This window comes from Delphinapterus leucas, chromosome 10 (assembly GCF_059928025.1).
Source record: "Delphinapterus leucas isolate spDelLeu-1000000601 "Yukka" chromosome 10, BTC_Dleu_Yukka2, whole genome shotgun sequence".
In the NCBI taxonomy this organism is placed as follows: Eukaryota; Metazoa; Chordata; class Mammalia; order Artiodactyla; family Monodontidae; genus Delphinapterus; species Delphinapterus leucas.
Genome location: NC_143138.1, coordinates 31717826 through 31739727, shown reverse-complemented (window position 1 = coordinate 31739727; position 21902 = coordinate 31717826). Strand labels below are relative to the sequence as shown.

Here is a 21902-nt window from a genome sequence, read left to right as displayed (position 1 = left end):
ACTGGGGGCGCACAGCCGTTCTCTTGAGTCACCCCCGTGCGCCCTTGTTGCGGCGAGTACGGTTGAGGCAGTCCTTGCCCGCTCAGCTCTCTAGTGTCTGCGATTCTTATTCTTTAAGGTAAGGCTGCAGTCTTCGGGCTTTTCAGGTTAGATTGGTCTTCCGAGTTGTCTTCGTCTTTCGTGTCCTTTCCGACTCCCACATTTTGTTGTGTTGGGGCGGCTTTTGGGATAACGCTCCTATTTTTTGTTGAGGGTGGGAGGGAGCTCTTGAGTTCAGCCTCTTTTCTGTGTTGGTGGCGGGGCTGCTTCTGGGCAGGTATTAGCTATGGGCGAGGTGGGCCGCGGAGTGGGTCTGGGCTAGTGGGCAGCTGCACGTGGTGGCCGCGCCGGCCCGGGACGCTGCCATGTTTGCCTCTCCACTTCCGGACGCGGCTACGGGGCGCCGGAGGGTCCCCAAGGGTTGTGGGTGTGCGCGCTCGGTGTGACTCAGCACAGCCCGGTCCTGATCAGGTTTTGCCATCTTTTCTATTGGACGCGGTTTTTAAGTTTTTTCGGGTGCTTTCCGGGAGGGTCTGCGGCGAGAGATGTTTTCCGTCGCCTCTGGCCTGCGGTCTTGGTGCAGGAGGAGGGACGGGAGAGGGGAGGGGGCAGGCTCTGGGATTCATGGGTTTATTCCTCCCCCGCCCCTTCTCGAGAGCTGAGATTGTTCTGGAAGCTTCTGGAGCCCAGTGCCCCGCCCTGGTGCCCGGATGCTGGGGCGAAGGGAGGCTGCGCGGTGGCGCCCCCTTCCCGCGTGGTCCTGGCCGACGAATGTCCGGCAAGGACTAGAGTCGCCCCAGCCGATTACAGCCACCATCTTAGTTGTGTTTGGTTTGGACCTGCATTTCACTCGCATGTGCTCAGGGGTCACGGAGGAGCTTTTACTTTATCGGTTCTTTGTCTTAATAGCCACCCTGGGTGGGCATCCCACCGATTTCTCGAGTTAGCTTTCCCTACCACGTGAGGCAGTAATCCCACATCTGCTTGGAGATGCCTCATGGGAGAGCAGTTTCAAGTCATTGCCCTTTTTAACGTAAAACTAGTCATGTTGGAGGTCCCCCCACCCAAAATGGTAGAACTGTAGGGATTTGCATATTTAAGTGTGTGTGTGAATTAACTGGGGTTATTACTTGAATTCGAGATACCTGGGTTAGGGGCGATACTCTGCATGCCTAACAAATTACCAGGTGATGCTGATCTAGGGATCATTTTAACAGTGGTTTGGTTCCAAAGTACAAGAAACCTTTACACGTTTCATCGAGTGTGTTAGGCGCACCCCCTCTCCCCATTGTTTTCCGTCTAAGGTTGCAGCCTGAAATTTTTACAGGAAAGGATTTTGTCTCGGTACACTGCTCAGAAGAGTTTGAATTGAATCTCTTAAATGTTTTTATTGTAACCGGGGTGAACTCTAGTAGTCTTAAATTCTTGAGTTTTCTTATTTTAGATGCCTGAGGAAGTGCATCATGGAGAGGAGGAGGTGGAGACTTTTGCTTTCCAGGCAGAAATTGCCCAGCTCATGTCTCTTATCATCAATACCTTCTACTCCAACAAGGAGATTTTTCTTCGGGAGTTGATCAGTAACGCTTCCGATGTGAGTGCCTTGGGTGTTTTCATTGGCGTTTGTTTTTCAAGTACTCCACACGCAAAAAAGGAGAAGGGGTGGTTTGGCATTTTGTGGTGTTCAGTGTTGAAGGGGATATACATTTGCTGCAGTTACAAAAAGGGTTGCTTTATTCCGTGGTGGGTAGGTGGATAGATGTGGATAGAGACTATAGTTTGATGTGGTCAAACTACAAGTTAAATGGGTAATCAGATTGAGGGTATTTGGGAATTAAAAAAAAGTTTTCTCTTTTGGGTGAAATGGGCTTTAAGGAAGCAGAATTGTAAAATTGAAATTTGTATTTCCAGGCCTTGGACAAGATTCGTTATGAGAGCCTGACAGATCCTTCCAAATTGGACAGTGGTAAAGAGTTGAAAATTGACATCATCCCCAACCCCCAGGAGCGCACCCTGACTCTGGTAGACACTGGCATTGGCATGACCAAAGCTGATCTTGTAAATAATTTGGGAACCATTGCCAAGTCTGGTACTAAAGCATTTATGGAGGCTCTTCAGGTATGTGGTATTTTAGCTAGGCACACACCATTCGTATTTTTTTGGTGTTTGGTTTGCTGTTTCTTTGAAACTTGCATTCGACTTCCTTAAACTTTTTGGCAGGCTGGTGCAGACATTTCCATGATTGGGCAATTTGGTGTTGGCTTCTATTCTGCCTACCTAGTGGCAGAGAAAGTGGTTGTGATCACAAAGCACAATGATGACGAACAGTATGCCTGGGAGTCTTCTGCTGGGGGTTCCTTCACTGTACGTGGTGACCATGGTAAGTTAGCTTTCCTCTTAAGGTGTCTGGGTGAGAATTCTGGGGAAACAGTAATAAAGATCTTGAGCATTTTATCTGTAAAGCAGTTGTTTTTACAGTTTTGCGTTTAGTTTCATTTTTTATTCCATTTGGATTGATTTTTTTCTAGGTGAGCCCATTGGGCGGGGTACCAAAGTGATTCTCCACCTTAAGGAAGACCAGACAGAGTACTTAGAAGAAAGGCGGGTCAAAGAAGTGGTGAAGAAGCACTCACAGTTCATAGGTTATCCCATCACGCTCTATGTAAGTATGGACTGGTAACTCGAGTGAAGATGCTTTAGAGAATCTAAATGGACCTTTGGTTTTCTGCTTTCTGTATTCTGCATTTATCATCTTTGATACTTCTAGCTGGAGAAGGAACGCGAGAAGGAAATCAGTGATGATGAGGCAGAGGACGAGAAAGGTGAGAAAGAAGAGGAAGGTAAAGATGATGAGGAGAAGCCCAGGATTGAGGATGTGGGCTCAGATGAGGAGGACGACAGTGGCAAAGACAAGAAAAAGAAGACGAAGAAGATCAAGGAGAAGTATATTGACCAGGAAGAACTGAACAAGACCAAGCCCATTTGGACCAGAAACCCTGACGACATCACCCAGGAGGAATATGGAGAGTTCTATAAGAGCCTCACCAATGACTGGGAAGATCACTTGGCAGTGAAGGTAAGAAGCCTTACTTGTTGGCTCAATAGGAGGAGCCGATAATGGGCAAATGCAACTTACCCAGCTGGTTGGTAGCTGGGAGCTGTGAATGCCATGAGTTCACTTGCTAATGGACCCTTCCAGGGTGGAGAAATGACATTTCTCCCAGTTACCTCACTTGTTCTGTGGCAGCTTTACCCATCCGGGGTCCTGATTTGATGATTTCCTCATTGACCCAGGGATTATACACAGCTTGTACCATGTTGGGTTCATTTAGGGCGTTAGAGCTTAAATTTTCTCAACAGTTGCCTTAGCGTCCACTCTATTCCTGGTGCTTAGGGGGAAGATTTTAGTTCCAAATATTGGATAATTTGGGGTTGGGACAAAAAGCCACCCTTATTTTGAAATACACAGTTGTATTATCTTGGATTTCTTTCAGCACTTCTCTGTAGAAGGTCAGTTGGAATTCAGAGCATTGCTGTTCATCCCTCGTCGGGCTCCTTTTGACCTCTTTGAGAACAAAAAGAAGAAGAACAACATTAAACTCTATGTCCGCCGTGTGTTTATCATGGACAGCTGTGATGAATTAATACCAGAATATCTCAGTGAGTATCTTTTTGGCCTAATGTGCTTGCGTTCAGCATTCTCAAGGGGACTGAAGTCTTTATCTTAGATTAAGGATCCTCTGCAACATAACATGTGAAGGTTCAGTGAGAAAATTGGTCCTGTTGAATCCAGATAACCCTGTGTATATACCTTTATTCTCTCCACTCCCCTTTTTTAAACTGAGCTTACGTACTTGATTTCAGACTTCATCCGTGGTGTGGTTGACTCTGAAGACCTTCCCCTGAACATCTCCCGAGAAATGCTCCAGCAGAGCAAAATCTTGAAGGTCATTCGCAAAAACATTGTTAAGAAGTGCCTTGAGCTCTTCTCAGAGCTGGCAGAAGACAAGGAGAACTACAAGAAATTCTATGAGGCGTTCTCTAAAAATCTAAAGGTAAAGAGGCAGCAAGTACTTTTTTACTTAATAATTATGATGGATTATTTTTTACTCACATAGAGGATAAATTATTTCTTAGCAAGATTGTATTTTTCTTTCCACCCTTCAAGCTTGGAATCCATGAGGACTCCACTAACCGGCGACGCCTTTCTGAGCTGCTGCGCTATCATACCTCCCAGTCTGGAGATGAGATGACTTCTCTCTCAGAATACGTGTCTCGCATGAAGGAGACCCAGAAGTCCATCTATTACATCACTGGTGCGTTGGAGTCTGCATCTGATCAATGATCAAAGCCTCTCCTTAGAGGTGTGGGGAGAAGGGGAGGGCACTCAAGGATACCTGGGAACTGGCCCTTGAGTCACACTAAGTAATCCTGCAGGTGAGAGCAAAGAGCAGGTTGCCAACTCTGCATTTGTGGAGCGAGTGCGGAAGCGGGGCTTCGAGGTGGTGTACATGACAGAGCCGATAGATGAGTACTGTGTGCAACAGCTCAAGGAGTTTGATGGGAAGAGTCTGGTCTCAGTTACCAAGGAGGGCTTGGAGCTGCCTGAGGATGAGGAGGAGAAGAAGAAGATGGAGGAGAGCAAGGCTAAGTTTGAGAACCTCTGCAAACTCATGAAAGAGATCTTGGATAAGAAGGTGGAGAAGGTAAGCAACTCTGGAACTAAGTTACTTTTAACAGATGCCTTCAGGGCTATTTCCCTCAGTCTCTGGTTGCTATACAATTAGTGGTTTGGGGCAGCACAATTTGTTTAGCGCCAATCCTACCCTTTGTTTTCTTGACCAGGCAGATTTTAAGGTTGCTGTTTCTATTAAACTTACCAAAGATGAGGTATTTTTTTTCCCCCAAGAACAGAACTTTAAGTATCACGTTTGCCTCAAGGTAGCAATTTGATTTAATATGAACCCAAGGTTTTTGTGACTGTCCACAGGTGACAATCTCCAATAGGCTTGTGTCTTCACCCTGCTGCATTGTGACAAGCACCTATGGCTGGACTGCCAACATGGAGCGCATCATGAAAGCCCAGGCACTTCGGGACAACTCGACCATGGGCTACATGATGGCCAAAAAGCACCTGGAGATCAATCCTGACCACCCCATTGTGGAGACCCTGCGGCAGAAGGCAGAGGCAGACAAGAATGACAAGGCTGTTAAGGACCTGGTGGTGCTGCTGTTCGAAACTGCACTGCTCTCTTCCGGCTTCTCGCTTGAGGATCCCCAGACCCACTCCAACCGCATCTACCGCATGATCAAGCTAGGCTTGGGTGAGTACTCTTGTCCTCTTGAGTGTGGCAAGGAGATGAGGAACTGGTCTGGTGGGCAGATTGGACTGCTTTTTGGGTCAGATCTCAGGTGGCATTCTTCCTACCTTTAGGCATTGACGAAGATGAAGTGGCAGCAGAGGAGCCCGGTACTGCTGTTCCTGATGAGATCCCCCCACTTGAGGGTGATGAGGATGCCTCTCGCATGGAAGAAGTAGATTAGGAATTTCTACCTGCAGACTTTGTTCTCTCTGTATAGTGTCCCCATGGCTCCCCCAGCGGCAGCCCCAGTGGCCTTGGCCCACTTGGTTCTTTCTGCTGATGTCTAGTGGTTTTATTTCTGTTCTTCTGTCTAAGGCAGGATATAAGGGCCTCAAGCCCTATTCCTTTCCACATTTGACATGGGGTTTGAATGTTGTGTATTGTGTTGTTTTTGTTTGTTTTGTTCTGAAATTAAAGTATGCAAAATAAAGATGATGCAGGTTTTTTACACGCTTCTTTCTCAAATCATGTGGACCCCCCCCCAAGTATGTATAATGCTGCCTTTGGAGTTTCCCTAGTTTCTGTTTCCTAAGTCTTAACCTGCCGTCATCCTGAGTATAGATAACGTGATACACAGTAGGACTTTAAAAGTTTTTAAAAGGTTACTGATAAGTTTAGAAGTCACACAAATGGGATCTAATGAAACTTGAAACCACAAAACAAAAAGCAAACCTACAGAATGGGAGAAAATATTTGCAAATGATGCAACTGACAAGGGCTTAATTTCCAAAATAACACAAACAGCTCATACAAGTTAATTTAAAAAAAATCCAGTTAAAAAATGGGCAGAAGACCTAAATAGACATCTCTCCAAAGAAGACATACACATGGCCAATAGGCACATGAAAAGATGTTCAACATAGTTACTGGAGAAGTGCAAATCAAAATGATGATGAGGTACCACCTCACATTAAAAAGTAAGCAAATGACAGGACTTCCTGGCAGTCCAGCGATTGAGACTGTGCTTCTACTGCAGTGGGCGCAGGTTCAGGAACTAAGATCCTTGCATGCTGCGTGGTCAAAAAACAAAACAAAAAAGTCTGCAAGTAACAAAAGCTTGGAGAGGGTGTGGAGAACAGGGAACCCTCCTACACTGTTGGTGGGAATGCAGGGTGGTGCAGCCACCAAGGAAAACAGTATGGAGGTTCCTCAGAAAACTAAGAATAGAATTACATATCCAGTAATCCACTCCTGGGCATGTATCCAGACAAAACTAATTCAAATAGATGCACCCCTATGTCTGCAGCAGCACTAACAATAGCCAAGACACGGAAACAAACGTCTGTTGACAGATAAGATGTGCATATATACAAGGGAATACTACTCAGCCATGAAAAATGAAATCATGCCATTTGCAGCAACAGGGATGCAATTAGAGACTACCATGCTAAGTAAAAGAAATATCATATGATAATCACATGTGGAACGTAAAATATGACACAAATGAACCTCTGAATCAAATCAAGGAGAGAACAGACCGGTGGTTGCCAAGGGCGATGAGGAAGGCATGGAATGGGAGGTTGGGGTTAGCAGATGGAAGCTTTTATATGAACAAGAATGGATGAACAAGGCCCTACCGTATAGTGCACAATTCAATATCTTATGATAAACCATAATGGAAAACAGTACTTTAAAAAAAATATAACAATCATTCACTTTCCTGTACAGCAGAAATTAACTGTAAATCAACTACACTTCAATTTTAAAAAACACTGATTAAAAGAAAAAAAACACTGAAGGTATAAATGGTATCTTTGAACTACCATATAACACTTTAAATAAAGTCCCTTTCCTAAAGCACATAGAGGGTCTTCCACTCAAAGTTTTTTGACTTTACTGTGCTGATACAAAAGCACACACATGCAGTAGGAACTACTTTTGATCTTTTCCTGGGCTGACAGTATGAGGTACCTTCACTGGTGTGGCTGGGTGCTGAGCTGCAGTTCCCAGCCACCACCTGGCCACAAACAAGTGGTAGACGTAACCACCACTGTCTTTTCGTTTCCAGTATTAAACAAGTTAAATGAGATATTTGACACCTGTTAAACAGCAACTGTAGGATGTTTTGAGCTGATGGAAGTTTTAGGTAGGGTAAGCTATGTCAGGTGTGTTAAACACATTTTCAGCTTCTCATGGGTTTATCGGACATAGCCCATCTGAAGTTGAAAGTCTGTACTTCAGTCAACCAAAACACAGGACCGAGCCTGCTGCAGCAATTTAATTTAATAAAATAAAATTATAAGAGCAAAAGTTACATTTCCAAAGTACCAAAACCTGCAACTGGCTCATGGAGCAGAGCCTAGGGATCCAGGAGCAGAGGGCGGGGGTGGTGCTGGGCGGGACTCCCCACACCCTCCCGCAGCACAGCACCGTCTTTCACTTACTCTCCTGGGAAAGCAGCATTTGGAGCCTACAACACTTGTGCTTCTCTCGCCAGAGTAAGAAACGCAGGTCTCTCGGAGTCTGAAAGGGTGGGTATTCAAGGTAGAGGACAAGCACAGGTGAGGCGTTGGCAGAGCCTACAGGGCAAGACTTCAGGGAATTGGAGGGAGGGGCTTTGGAAGGTGCCTCTGCCTTCTCAATACTGCCCCCTGCCCCTTCCCACTGTCATTGCCACCCTGGGAAGAATCCTGCCCACTAGAGGATGGGGGACTTAAGGCAAAGGGGAAGGCTGCCTCCTGGGCTCCCTACCCCCAACTGCAGAGCTGGTCTGTGATACTGAGAAACCTGCATTTTGCCCTAGAGCCTGCCGCCTCCGAGAAGTTACAGTAGGACAGGAAAACTGGTACGGTGAGAGGGTCCTATTCACTTCATCGCTCAGGCCCCTCAAACCTTCTGCACAGATGACTCGACTGGCACGACCTTCTTTCCCCGCTGCTTTAGGCGGCCCCGGGCGTAGACTCGGAGCAGGAGGGCAGCGAAGACCACAGCCACCCCCAGGCCCCCCACCACAGTGACAGTGTGGCCGTAGAGAAGGCAGGAGAGGAGGATGGCAAAAGCCTGGCGGAGGGTCATGATGATGGTGAAGACGGCAGCCCCAAACTGCCCAATGGTGTAGAAGATGAAGAGCTGGCCACATGCAGAGCAGATGGACAGCAGCAGGGTGTGGGCGGCAAACTCGCTGTGTCGCCCCATGAAGCGGACGCCCTCCAGGAGAGCCCCCTGCTCTAGCAGGGAGCCCACTGTGAAGAGGCAGGAGAAGAAGTTGACCCCAAACATCATTTGCACCGATGACATCTTATAGGCGAACAGGGCATCCTGCCAGTTGGAGGTGAAGCTGTCGAAGGCAATGTAACCTGCCAACAGGATGAGGCCTGAGAGCGTGGTGGCCGGGGAGCTGTGGGGCTCCGGTCCGCTGGACAGCAGAAACATGCTGACCCCGATGGAGACGAGGCCGGCGGTCAGATATTCCCAGTGCTCATAGCTGCGCCGAGACACCAATTTTCCCATCAGCATAACAGGGATCACCTTGGAGGCCTTGGCCAGCACCTGGGTGGGGAAGCTGACGAACTTGAGAGCTTCATACTGGCACCAGCTGCTGAGCACATTCGACAGGCTGGCGAAGGAGTACCGGTACATGGGTGCCCCATGCCGGGGCTGCTTGCATAAGATGCAGTAGAGGCCAGACACCGTCAGTGCCAGGACGCGGTTCATTAGCACCAGGAACTGTGAGTCCGAGAAGCGCTCACCTGGCAGTGTGGCCGTGGCCCCGTAGCTGCGGGTCATCACTCTTTCCTGCAGCACTCCCCACGTCAGATAAGACACCTGGACGGGGAGGGTGGAGGGAGAGGAGATGAGCAGGAGAAGGAAAGACACCTGGACGGGGAGGGCGGAGGGAGAGGAGATGAGCGGGAGAAGGAAAAGGCAGGCCAAAAAGGGCGACAAGCTCCTCCTTCCTCAGGATGATATCGAAAATGATGAGGATGGACAGCATAAATATCTGTAGTAACTAGAAGTTACTTTCCTCTTCTTCTCTCCCAAATCTGGATTCACCTTGCAGGCAATCAAGTGTGTGTGAAACGCCAACAACAAATGCTTTAGGACTGACCAGACCCTGTCTGTCCCCACAGTAGGGATGTTAGAGCCGACTCCATCCCAAGTATTTTCTTCTCTATTTTCAACCAACTGTGGGGGGAAGAGTTCTTTTTTTTTTTTTTTTGCAGTACGCGGGCCTCTCACTGCCGCGGCCTCTCCCGCTGCGGAGCACAGGCTCCGGACGCGCAGGCCCAGCGGCCATGGCCCACGGGCCCAGCCACTCCGCGGCACGCGGGATCCTCCCGTACTGGGACACGAACCCGCGCCCCCTGCATCGGCAGGCGGACTCCCAACCACTGCGCCACCAGGGAAGCCCGTGGGAGGAAGAGTTCTTAGAGAAGACTGCACACCTGTTAGCTCAACATGGTACACTAGGTGGAACCAGAAGTGCCCACTCCAAAATGCCATGAGGTCAGCATCTAAGCACCCCTCTCACATGCAGTAGTGGGTAAGGCTGAAACTTTTAACAGTGGGTTTACGGTATATGAGACATCATTACAAGGGGATGGGAGAAATCACAGAGGGTAGAGACAGGAGGACAGAAAAGACAGCGTTTCCTCCAACCACCCCCAAGAAGATGGTGTGCCTCTGGGAGGAGAAGGACACACAACCACCAGCAAACTGTTGGGACCGGTGGGGTGAAAGCTCTGGTTCCACAGAGTCCCTGTCCGCGGGGACCGACCCAGGAAGAGCCGCAAAGCCTGCCTACTTACCTGGAGCCCCGCAGCACAAAAGAGCAGCTTCAGGGCCTGCCAAGTGGGACTGGTCTCTGCTGGCTCTGCCCGGGGAGCCAGAGGAACCTCATCCGGGGCCTTGGGCTCGTTGCCAAACACACAAGTTTTCACCAGGGGGAAGCAGAGACCCCTGCCTGGAGAAAGCACACAAGGTGAAACCCCCAACTTCTCCCTAGCACCTCATCTCCCCCACAGCTGCCAGCCCGCCCTGCTGGCCTCCCTTCCTCCCGTGCCACGCCACCTCCCCTTTGCACTGCTGGCCAACACTCGTAATACAGACTGAGCAAACTTCCCCACACACCTGTCTCCAGGTAGTTCTTCCGCCTGAAGTACTGCACCAGCAGGTAGCCAGGTACCATAAAGCTCGCATAGCCAGCCGCGTTCACCAAAAAGCGGAAGAACCATAGCTGGGTCCATGACTCCAGAGGGCCTTCGGGGTTCTCTCCACCTGCCCCGAGGGAGGGGAGCGCAGCCAGCAGCACCACTGCCCACCACCTGCGGGGACCGCGGGCAGAAGGATCAGGGTCCAGCTCCTCACCCTCTGGGCCCTCCGGAGGGGACGACACTGGAGAAGGGCCCGGAGTTCCTCCCCGCCCCCCTCAGCTGCAGCCCAGCGCGGACAAAGAGCCTCTCTCTCTCCTGGGGTGGCCGGCGCGAGCCAGGCAGGGATCCCTCCATCCCCGAGAGCGGACCCGCCCCTCCGGCCACACAGGTTCTCTCTGTTCCCTCCAGCGATCCCTGACCCCGCCCTCGGGGCTCGCGGAGACCCAGGGTCCCCCGATTTCTTCGCCCGACACTCCCGGAGCCCCCGAAGAGCACAACGCCACGGCGCCCGCCTCCACCACCAACCCCCACCCCCCCGGCCGCCGCGCCGGGTCCGGGCAGCGTTAGGCTGGCCTCCTGCCGGGCATATGGGACCCCACCCGTCCCCCCACGCTGAGGAGCGGCGGTCACGTGGCGCGGGGCTCGGTCACGTGGGCTCGCCACTCCCCCTAGCCCCCCACCTGGCGTCCATGGTCCCGGCCGCGTGGGGCGGAGCGGGGCCGGGGAATGCGGGTCCCCGGGCCGCGCGCTCCCACCACTCCCGCTGTCGCCTCCAGGAGCAGCAGCCGAGGGACCGGCTAGCGGAAATGCCGCGCTCTTCCCGCCTCCCTCCCCGCGGCCGCCCCTCCGCCCCCGGCCGCGACCACGCAGCGCCCCGGGCCGCCGCCGGGCCACAGCGCCCCCTCGCGGCCCGGCGGGAGACGCGGCTCGGCGCGCGGGAGGCAGGCTGCCTCTGTGGGCGGGTGGGGTGGGGTGGGGTCTGGGGAGTGGGAGCTCCAGCCCGGTGCCGCCCCTGCTTCGTCATCGCCCTTAGGCCCCACCACCGGCTCGGAGGTGGTGGTGACCACTGCCATCCTAGGAACGGGGACACAGGTTCTGCATCCCAGGCACATCCCCTTATGTTACCATTTCCCCGTTTTCTGGCAGGAAGATGTCTCCTTCCTTCGGGGGCTGGGCCAGCAGTTCTGTCCCCGCATCCTCATGACCTTCGGAGGTTCTTTCTGCGTGACCTGGCCCCCGTCTACCTCGCCCCCTCACCCACCCCCCTGCAGAGCCCCACTGCTCTCAGTTCTTCTAATTCACCAAAAGCCTTCCCCTGAAAGCTCTCCCCCTAACCCCTACTCAGGCCTCCCCTGACCACCCAAAGTATGGCCCTACACCCACTCCACTGCTCTCCCTCCCATGATTCTTTTCCTTCCATCGCGACTTGCAATTACATATTTATTTGGATGTTTATGATTTTAATGGCTGCCTCACTAGACTAAGTCTCCAAGTGGCCAGAAACTTATTCCCACATATTCTATCCCAGCATAGGCCTGACCTAATAGGTGCCTCAAACATATGTGGAATGAGAGAAAACAACATACGAAGCCACGCTCCCTCGTGTCACCCTCCGCAGGCTAGCCCTTCTCTCCAGGGTCCTCCAGGGCCATGGTGAGGCCTCTCACTTGCATCTTCTCACTCCTCTTTCTCTTCCTCCATCCAACTACATTTCCACAGAAAGGGCAAGGGTCTGTGCTGGACAGAGAGGCCTGAGGACCATTAGGCTCCCTACCCTCCCTACAAGGCCCTACCCTGCTCAAGTGACAATTTCCTTCTCTCTGCCTCCACCACAAGGTCACAGGGCAGGCCTGTCTCAAAATCTCCAATGCACACAAACAGGCACACGCACAAAACAACTCGGGGCGGGAGTGGGGCGGTGGGGGGTGTTTAAAAGTCTCTGCTGTTTTAGTGTCATGTTCTTGAAACTTCTCCATCCCCAAAGGCTCAGTTCAGGGCCTTCTGTGTGAAGTCTTTAAACAACAGTGTTTCAAAGTTCTCCTCAGCAGTGAGATGGAACCTTTTAGGGCCCTGCTCACTACAGTTCAGTGTCTCTCCTCACTCAGGAGAGTCCATGTTGCCTACCGGCTGGCAGCTTCAAGCTGACCCCACGTGGGTAGAGGCAAGAGCCCCGCCATCTTCAACAGAGGTAAACAGGCTTCGCCCAGGCTGCCTGGGGCTTTGGGGGTCCTTCCATCCACCTGGAAGCTCTTCCTTCCAGACTGGCTCTCTTATTTGCGGTCCCTCCTCTCAGCTCGGGACTGTGCTGGCCCCAGGCTCTGGCCTCAGCAGTCCCCAGGGCACATGGCCTGGGCCCAGACTGTAGCAGCTGTGGCTCCAGCTTTCAGATGGGAAAAGGAGGAGCGTCAGGGGCTCTAGAGCCTGTCCCGGCTTCAGTCAGCACACAGCAGTGGCTTCCCGGAAATCTTCAGGTCATCAAAGGGCAAAAGGGCAAAGGGCTGAGGAAGAGGATGGAGAGAAGCAAGATCAGGGCCCGTGGACAAAGGCAGTGGTGGGGGAAGGGGGCTGGGAGACCTGTTGGGCCTTTTCCTCCCCACCAAGTGTCGTTGAAGGACATCAGGGAACAAATCTTCCTACTAACCCCCAAAACAGTGGTCCCCCAGGGCTTCTAGGGCCTGTTTTTGTTTTGGGAGGAGGGTGTTGGGAAAGGGTACTCACAAAACATTTTGAATATTTTTTTACATCAAACATTTAAAAATGGGAAAGATTCTACAGAAAACCTAGGTTTCATCTCTCTTAAAAAATTCCAAGACCTGGGAATATTGGGCCCACCTTCCTCCTCTGCAAGTATCCGCTGAAGTTCAGTAGAGTGACCTTCAGACAAAAGACTGTCTGGTCTCCCGCAGGCCCCACCACCTGGCTCTCTTACACCCAGCCTGCTTCTCTGATGCGCTTTAGCTGCACGGCTCCTGTAGGAGTCCAAGTTTGGGCCCCTGGTCCTGACCAATTAAGAACACAGACTGCGAGAGGGGCAGAGGCTTGCCCAAGGTCCCACAGCTGGTGAGCGGCAGAGCCGTGATTTACACCCTGGGCTCCTAACTCCTTGACCCTTTCAGCTATTACAGCGTCTGTCTCCACGAGGGAGGTCCTGGACAGCAGAGCTGAGTGTCCGCCTCTTACATCCTCAGCCAGGTCCTGGGGAGTCTCGTCCTCCACGTTTCTCAGCAGGGAGTCGGCACCTGCCTCGCACAGGGTGGATGAGATGCTTCTGAGGCCCCGGCCTGCGGCGAGGTGCAGGGGTGTGCACCCGTTGAGCATGCGGGCGTCCACCCGGGCCCCAGCCTGGAGAAGGAACTGCACCAGACCCCGCTCGTGGGTCTCCACGGCCAGATGCAGCGCTGTCTTCCCACTCGTGCCCTCCTGGGGGGAAAGAAGGGTGTCAGCCAAGGCCCTCAAGAGAAAGCATCCCGGGCCTGGGCCCTGGGCTGGGCAGCACCTTGACTGGCTGCCTCACCTGTGCGTTGATGTCAGCTCCGTTCTGCAGCAGTAGTTCCATAAGTGGCCAGTTCCTCTGCAGGGTGGCGACGTGGAGACAGGCCAGACCTGGGATGGGGTGAGGGTGGGGGCTGCATCCACCAGCTAGCTCTCTCTCCCTTTCTTCAGGGGCCTCCCTTACCCCTCAGTCCCAAGGGACCCCCTGCCCACTCAGTGCCTCTGATCACAGGACTGTTAAAACACAAACCCAAAAACCCCCTCAAAAGTCTGGGGGGAAAGGAACTCAAAGTTTCCACCTTTTCAGAGTCATGTTATTGAAACTTTCACGCTTCAGGGGTCAGGTTGCTGAGTGACACCCCCACACACACACCGTCCCCCAACACAACACCCTCCCCCATGCACACACACACACTCCCCCAACACAACACCCTCCCCCATGCACACACACTCCCCCAACACACACACCCTCCCCCATGCACACACACACCCCCAACACACACACCCTCCCCCATGCACACACACTCCCTCAACACATACTCCCCTCCCCATACACACACTCTCCCCCAACACACACACACCCTCCCCCATGCACACACACACACTCCCCTAACACATACTCCCCTCCCCATACACACACACCCTCCCCCATACACCCTCCCCCAACACACCCCCCTGCCCCCCCCACACCCCCATACACACACTTCCCTCCCCCATACACATACACACACACACACACACACACACACACTCACTCACTCTTTCTAAAACTCTACCTGCCTTCAGGCCGCATCCAAAGTCACCTTCTTGAGAGCTCTCTGGATCCTCAGGCCCCCAGCCCCTCCCCAGGGGCCACCTCCTCCCATGAGCTCCCCTAGCCTTTTTGCTAGCTCCTTTCTGGCCTGGGCCCCTCTCTGCTTAGAGAACTAGATTCAAATTCACACCCCTCACCTCTTTCAAATCTCTGCTCAAATGTCCGGGCTCCACGAGGGTTTCCCTGACCACCCTGTTTAAAAATCACATCACCCCCCCGCCACTCCAGTCCCCTCACTCGGCTCTACTGTCTCCACAGCAGTGACTGCCCGTTAACCTCCTAGAGGACTCACTTCTTATGTTTATTGTTTGCCTCAGACATTCTCTGTTTTTCTCATAGATGCAAGCCTGGCTCCTACAATAGTGTCTGGCACATAGAAAGCCCTCAGTACATTTTTGTTGAATAAATTAATGAGTTCATCTAATCTCTATTAAACTGAATATCTTGAGGGAAAAGTTTAGCTCTCTGCTTAGCATACAGTAAGTTCTCAATAAATTCGAAATAGAACCCATTCATTCATTCATTTGTCCATTCATTCTTTCTTTAAGCAAAGGTATTCTGAGTACCTATGTGCTTAGAACTGGAGATGCATCATCAATGGACAAGCTGTGGCCCTCCCTTCCCTAAGAGTGGGGTCCCTGTCTCCTGTCCCCTCCTCATCTCATGGGCCCTGAGGCTGCCCGCACCTTGCCAGTTTTGCAGCTGGAGGTCCAGGGAGTGAGGCGGTCCTCTGCCTAGCTCTGGCTGCCCTTCCAGCAGGCAGCGGGCACAGGCCAGGTGCTGGCGCTGGCAGGCCACATGCAGGGCCGTGTCACCGTGTCGGTCCTGTAGCACCCGGCTGGCCCCCTTCAGCACCAGGGCCCGAACTGCACCTGGCTGGTCCAGATGTACGGCCAGATGGAGTGCTGTCTGCAGGCACAGAGAGAGGGTCACGGGGCCACTGCAGCATGCTCCCACTTCCAGGAACATGCTAGCGTGGGCACAGAAATTGCTAGAGGCCAGCACCTTCTTTGAGGACTGCTTATAAAGGCTATGGTCCTGGTCTTCCTTCTGTTACCCCCCACCAAGTTCTTGGGACCCCAATTCTGGAGGCAAGGTGAGGGGAGTGGCCCCCTGCTCTCCTTTTAGGTCGCCTAAGCCCCTGGAGAAAGGATGGAGTGGGGGGCAGGGTCTAGTATCTCACCTTCTGGGGAGACCTCTGTTACCTTAGGTAATGGGGAGAGGTTGGGGGGAGGAGACAGAGGCACCAGGCAGTCTCCACCTGGCAAACTCCTCCTTGAATGCTCTATGCAGAGTCACCTCTCGCATTAAGCCTTCCCTGGCAGCTTCCCACAGACGTTGGTTCCCACAGCAGCTGGCACGCATCTCCATCACAACTCTGTCACCATGCTGTGTAATTAGGTATTGACACGAGTCCCCTAGCCCAGGCTTGAGCACCTTGTGGGCAGAGGCTGTTTCTTACTCCTCTCTGAATCCTCAGCTTCTAGCCCGGTGTCTGGCATATGACCTCCTGCGAGAGCAGCCTAAGGATGCTGTGCTGCTGCTGCGGATGGCTGCTGGGACAGACATAGGTATCTGGGCTCAGCCCACTCTTTCCACCCACCTGGTAAAGGTTGTTCTGAATGTCCAGGACCTCCTGAGGCAGCAAAGCCAGGCAATAGAGCAGCACAGCCGGGGCCTCATGAATCACCGCCAGGTGGATCAGCCTGGGAGGAAGAGCCAAGGTTTGGGGTCAGGGCCCAGGCCACAGAGAGCGGGCTGGGGTCCTGGGGTTAGAAGGAACACATCAATGTCTAAGCTGCCACCCATACGGTAGGTGCAGGAAGTGAGAGTTTGGGCCAGGAAGTGAGGTTTGGTGCGGGAAGCCAGGATCCTGGGGGTGGGAGCTCCAAGTTCCCATCTCTGGCCTTCAGGAGGGCCTTGGCTGAGTGAGAGTGCGGGCAGGGTGCTGACGGGACAAGGTCCTTCCTGTCCAGCCTGCCCACACCCCGCTCCCCTCTGGCTCCAGGGCCCTGCCGGGCAGCTGCAGGCTCAAAGCCAAACTGAAAGCTGCTGGGGTGGTGCAGAGGGGGTTTCCAGGGCTGGGCTCCCCATCTCTGCCCGCCTCAGCGGGGAGGACAGAGAAGGCAGGGGTGGGATCACTCCCCTCCCCCCTCAGAAACACATTCCAAGAGACAGGAGCTCTTGGCAGAGGAGCAGGAAGCAGGGCAGAACCCTATCCTGCTGCCCTCCACGGGGCGGCCAGAGGGCCACTCTTCAGACGGCGGGGCGTGGGAGGGGCCTGACCTAGGGCCCCCGCTCCCGTGCGTGCCTCCTCCGAGGGGAGGTCTGGCAGTGCAGAAAATGTGTGTTTGGTGGGGGATAAAGAGCCGTAACCTGGGGGGCGGGGGGTGGCTAGGAGGGGAAGTTCCAGCCTTGGGGTTTCCCCACATCAGGTGGGGAAAATGAAAGCCGGAGCTGGAGGGTCTAGGCCAGGGACAGCTGCCTCGGGGCATTCGACAGGCGGGTAGCTCAGCTGAAAGGCCCGTCTGCGCTGGGGAGGGGGCTGCTCGGGCGGGAGGGGCGCTGGCTCTGGTGGCAGGCGAGGCCCAGGAGAGAGTGACGGAGGGAGGGAGGAGAGGGAGGAACCGCGATGGAAATCCCCTCGGCCAGGGCCTGCTCTCTGGTCACATTCCTGCAGCCACCTCCCTCTCTCCCTCAGTCTCCCCTCCTCCCACTTCCTCTTCCCATTTCCATATGTCCCACAGCCCAGACACCTCTGGAGGGAAGAAGGTGCCCCCTCCTCTCAGGGAACCCCCAGGGGAGTCTTGACACCTCTCCCCCCAACCCCCCTTGGGTCTAGACACCACATCTGTCTCTACTAGAGATGGTCAAGGCAGGGGCTGGGAGGTTAACAAAGGAGGGCGGGCTCAGAAACCACCACTCCCTGGGTCAAAGGTCAGCCATAGGTATTCTGCACAGAGCTCGCACAATCTTGGTTGTGGGCCTGAGGGCTGGTGATCTGGACACAGAGTACAAAAAGGCCAAGGGTCACCCACTGGGTCAAGAGACTACCTTTCTCAAAGGCCACCAAGGACCCTTGCATCTCCAAAAAAGCAGGTCAAGACAGATATCTCCTGCCTCCTCAGCCCCATTCATTCCAGCATCCCAGATCTGGGACCCCAGCCCCCCTCCACTGTTTCTCACCCCCCCAAATCCCAGCCACCCCCTCTCCTGTCGGTGTTTTCTTCTTCCCGAGGGGCAAATCCTCAACTGGCCAGTCCCTGCCACATAACTGTCTCTTACTTCTACTGCCCCCCAGCCCAGTCTCCACCAAGCTCCACCTGGGCCTGGGGAGGAAGGATGAAGTAAAGGGGTCACACAGGACAGTGAGGGGGACTTGTGGGGCTCAGGAGGTGGAGAGTGTCGGTAAGGCTGACTCTAGCCCTCACTTCCCCTTTCTCAGCAGAGGAGGAAGTTAGCTGGGGCAGCCAGCCGCCTGTCTGTCTGCTGGGGCAAGAGTGCCCCAGCCTGGCTCACCTCCTCCTCCTTAGGGCCAGCCTCAGCAATGCACCCTAGCAGCACCCCCAACCCCAGCTTCCTGGGCCCACTGGCAGCCTTTAACTGGCCCCTCTTGTTCCTTGAGACAGGGCATTCTGAGGTCAGAGGCCGGGAATCCCAGATATTGAGCAAACAAGGACGCCCTGTCCCCCAGTAAGGAAAAAACAAAACAAAACAAAACTGGGCTGGTCAGGGGAATTTCCTCTTCCTAGGGATGGGTTACTGATAGATTTCCAAGATGCTAGCTGTGTTTCCAGGTGCCTGGTAAGGGCCCTGCCAAAAGGTGGGGCATGCAGATGATGCCAGGTCCTCCGGACTGGTCCTGGCTACAGCTCAAAAGTGGGTTGAGAGTTAAGTTTGAAAGAGAGAGTGGGGACGGCCCCTTCCAGAGCTGGTGCCTTGAGGGATTCTCACATAGGGGGTGGCGGCTCCTGGGGGAGACCTCGAGTTAGCATTGGGAGGGAGGAAGGGATCCTGTCTTAGCCTAGCCCCCATACTCACGTGTCTCCGTCCTCGGAGATGTAAGTGAGTGCTTCCAGCTGCTGAGGGCTCAGCGCCCCCGCGGCGGGAAGCCGCGAGTCTGGGGCTGGGTCCTCGGTCTTGGGGTCCCCCAACAAGGACAGGGGCTCAGTGAGCGATGAGGAGCCATAGGTAGAGTCAGCCCGCTCCCCGTCTGTATCTTCCTTCTCCTCTGGCTCCTTGGCGGTTCCCGGAGGATGAGTCCAGGGCTGGGGGCCCCCTCCGTCTGAGGGCCCAGAGGCTGGGGCCGGGGTGGGCTCGGGCAGAGAGCGCAGAGAGCGCAGAGAGCGCAGAGACTCGATGCCCGAGTCATACTGGCTCTCATCAGTCTCGTCCGGCCCCTTCCGCGCCTCAGACATCCCCGCGGCGCCGGCCCGCCGGGGCCCGGTCCGAGCAGAATCCGACTCCGCGCCGCCTTTCCGGGTTGCAGGTCCGCCTTGCAGAGCGGGTGCTGGGCCCGGAGTGGCCTTCTTCCCGGGCTGCGGGGGCCCGAGGGGTCGGCGAGAAGCGTGGAGAGGCTCGGAACGCTAGCGGGGTCCTCGGCATCCGCTACTCCGGGCAGCTGGGTAGCCCAGTCTGAGGCGCTCGCTCGCCCCGCCCTCAGGCCCCGCCCCCGGCAGGCGCCGCGCTTCCGGACCGAGGCCCCGCCCTTCGGAATCCCCCTTACCCCGCCCTCTGCGTTGGCTCCGAGTCAGGGGTTCCCCGGTCCTGACTCACTCGTGCGTTAATTCACCCATTCGTTCATTCATTCATTTATCCAACCATCCATTCATTCTTTCCCTCTTCCTTCTTCATTCCATTTGTTAATTCCATGCATTCTTTCTTTCCTTCACTTCCTGTTTCTTCATTCATTTTCCCCATTCATTCATTTATTCTTTTTTTTTTTAATGCTTCCTAGGATCGTTTTAAAAATTAATTAATTATTTATTTAGGCTGCACCGCGTCTTAGTGGCGGCGCGCGGGATCTTCGTTGTGGCACTCGGTGTCTTTAGTTGCAGCATGCGGACTCTTAGTTGGGGCATGCCGACTCTTTGCGGGCTTCTTAGTTGAGGCATGCATGCAGGATCTAGTTCCCCGACCAGGGATCGAACTGGGCCCCCTGAATTAGGAGCACATAGTCTTACCCATTGGACCACCAGGTAAGACCCCATTAGTTTGTTTTTAAAGGAATATTTATTAATCACCTGCACAAGCTGGGCATCCTCTGGGGAGGGCACGTGGGCGGTAGGACGGGGAAGCGTTGCTACCTGTCTCCTGACCATTGCTCTCAATTTCTCCAGGAGACAAAGGGGACACCCATGTCTTTAAAGGAGAACTTCTCCCTTTGGGTCCTGGATAGAGAGTCTCCTGTGTCAACTTCCCAGATCAGATAGAATTGAACATGAGGATGTGCTTTTTTTTAAAAAAATATTTATTTATTTTTGGCTGCGTTGTGTCTTGGTTGCTGCACGCAGGCTTTTTAGTTGCGGCGAGCAGGGGTTACTCTTCGTTGCGGTGCGGAGCGCAGGCCTCTCATTGCGGTGGCTTCTCTTGTGGAGCACTGGGCTCTAGGTGCGCGGGCTCAGTAGCTGTGGCCCACGGGCTTAGTTGCGCCGGGGCATGTGGGATCTTCCCCGACCAGGGCTCAAACTCGTGTCCCCTGCATTGGCAGGCGGATTCTTAACCACTGCACCGCCAGGAAAGCCCAGGATGTGCTTTTTGAAAGTGGTTTTTTTCAGGAAAACTGTTGTCTAAAAAAGCAGAGGGGTCATTCCTCACAGGGATGAAACAGTGGCCTCGGGTGGTGACATCAGGTTAGGGAAGTTTAGTTCCTTATGGTGGGACCAGGATGGGGAGGCCCGAGATATGCTGGGCAGCACTCTGCTGAGGTTCCCCTGGCAGCCCCAGCCCCAGCACATCTTTCCTCCTTCCCCATCCCTACTTTCCCTGGGGCTAATGAGGCTGTAGGCAAACCCCACTCACGTGGTGATCACTGTCCCATGATTTATCCCCTACCCCAAGTTCCAGCAATGCACTGAGAAGGTCATCCCCAAGAAAACATCTCCCTTTTCCATCTCTGGCATTGGGGGAAGGACGCTGGGGTGTGCACGGGCAGCTACTAAGCAGCTTCCCTACCACCATCCCCATGAAACCTCATTTTATTCATTCATTTGAAAAACATGTATGGAGATTCTCCTAAATGCCTGACATCGTTCTCTCTGCTGGAAGCAAAACCGAGTATCACAGTAACAGTAATAACCAACAACCCCCTCCCCCACAAAAAAATTTTCCCATGGTTCCAGCCTTCAAAAAGCCCCCTCAAAGTTACAACACAGAGTGATTGGGCTAAGATAGGAGTGAAAACAGGGTGCTAGGGAGGCACAGCATGGGGCCAACTACCCAGTGGGGTGAGAGGAAGGGGGTTCCATTTGAACTGGAGATGGGAAGGGAAGAGGGCTGGGAGAAGTACCTAGTCTCTGTTTGGGGAGGGCGTGAGTGGATGGAGAAGAGAGGGGGAAGGGCAGAAGGGAGGAGATGACCCACTGCTCTCCATCCCCACCGACGACCAGAGTGGGGAGGATGTGTTGAGCATGAGGCAGTGAGGAGCCGTGAGGGGAAAGCCCAAGGAAATTGAGGTATCTCCTTCCCTTGGAGTCAGCGTGACTTCAGATGTTCTCAACTTCCTCCCCTGACCTGTTCCTCTCCCAACCTCAAAGGCTGGAGCAAAAAGTACAACCCTAACCACTTGGGTTCAAAATCACCTCCATTTTAAAGTTGCAAGCCGAGTCCCAGAGAGGTGAGTTGGCTTGCCCAAGGTCAAACAATCTGAAAGTGTAGAGCTGCGTTTTCCTGTTCCTAATCCAAAACTTTAAAAATGTTTTCAGTGAAACTTTCTTTCCTTTTTGAAGGTCTAAGGGGTTGGGGACATCTGAGCTCTCCGCAAGGACACAGGAACTCAGGAGCGTGCAGGGACCGCCTCTCTCATACGTACAGAGGCTGATTTTAAGGAAAAACATACCCCAATCCAGTCCAGTGTCTGGCTCTAAACCATAACAGGTGTTTGGC

At 53.6% G+C, this 21902-nt stretch overlaps 3 protein-coding genes across 4 annotated transcripts; 1 reads left to right on the top strand and 2 right to left on the bottom strand.

Moving 5' to 3' along the window:
• HSP90AB1 (heat shock protein 90 alpha family class B member 1) lies at positions 1-5847 on the top strand. Its single transcript, XM_022582019.3, has 12 exons — positions 1-118; positions 1484-1630; positions 1948-2154; positions 2257-2416; positions 2565-2698; positions 2804-3112; positions 3531-3696; positions 3901-4091; positions 4205-4352; positions 4474-4742; positions 5027-5360; positions 5471-5847. Exons 2-12 carry the CDS (start codon positions 1484-1486, stop codon positions 5578-5580), a joined length of 2175 nt encoding a protein of 724 aa, XP_022437727.1. The 5' UTR covers positions 1-118; the 3' UTR covers positions 5581-5847.
• A 1754-nt stretch (positions 5848-7601) lies between these two features.
• Positions 7602-11350, bottom strand: SLC35B2 (solute carrier family 35 member B2). The gene is made up of 4 exons (XM_022582020.3): positions 11173-11350; positions 10470-10663; positions 10148-10302; positions 7602-9164 (listed from the first exon to the last, which is right to left on the bottom strand). Exons 1-4 carry the CDS (start codon positions 11181-11183, stop codon positions 8226-8228), a joined length of 1299 nt encoding a protein of 432 aa, XP_022437728.1. The 5' UTR covers positions 11184-11350; the 3' UTR covers positions 7602-8225.
• Positions 11351-11914: 564 nt separating this feature from the next.
• NFKBIE (NFKB inhibitor epsilon) lies at positions 11915-19686 on the bottom strand. Of its 2 annotated transcripts, none has more exons than XM_022582023.2 (6): positions 18840-19686; positions 16402-16504; positions 15485-15707; positions 14007-14095; positions 13736-13912; positions 11915-12990 (listed from the first exon to the last, which is right to left on the bottom strand). In XM_022582023.2, exons 1-6 carry the CDS (start codon positions 19214-19216, stop codon positions 12925-12927), a joined length of 1035 nt encoding a protein of 344 aa, XP_022437731.1. In that variant the 5' UTR covers positions 19217-19686; the 3' UTR covers positions 11915-12924. The 2 variants fall into 2 exon arrangements, with proteins under 2 accessions (XP_022437731.1, XP_022437730.1); XM_022582022.2 differs by having other exon boundaries at positions 13673-13912; positions 18840-19676.
• Between the last annotated feature and the right edge of the window lie 2216 nt (positions 19687-21902).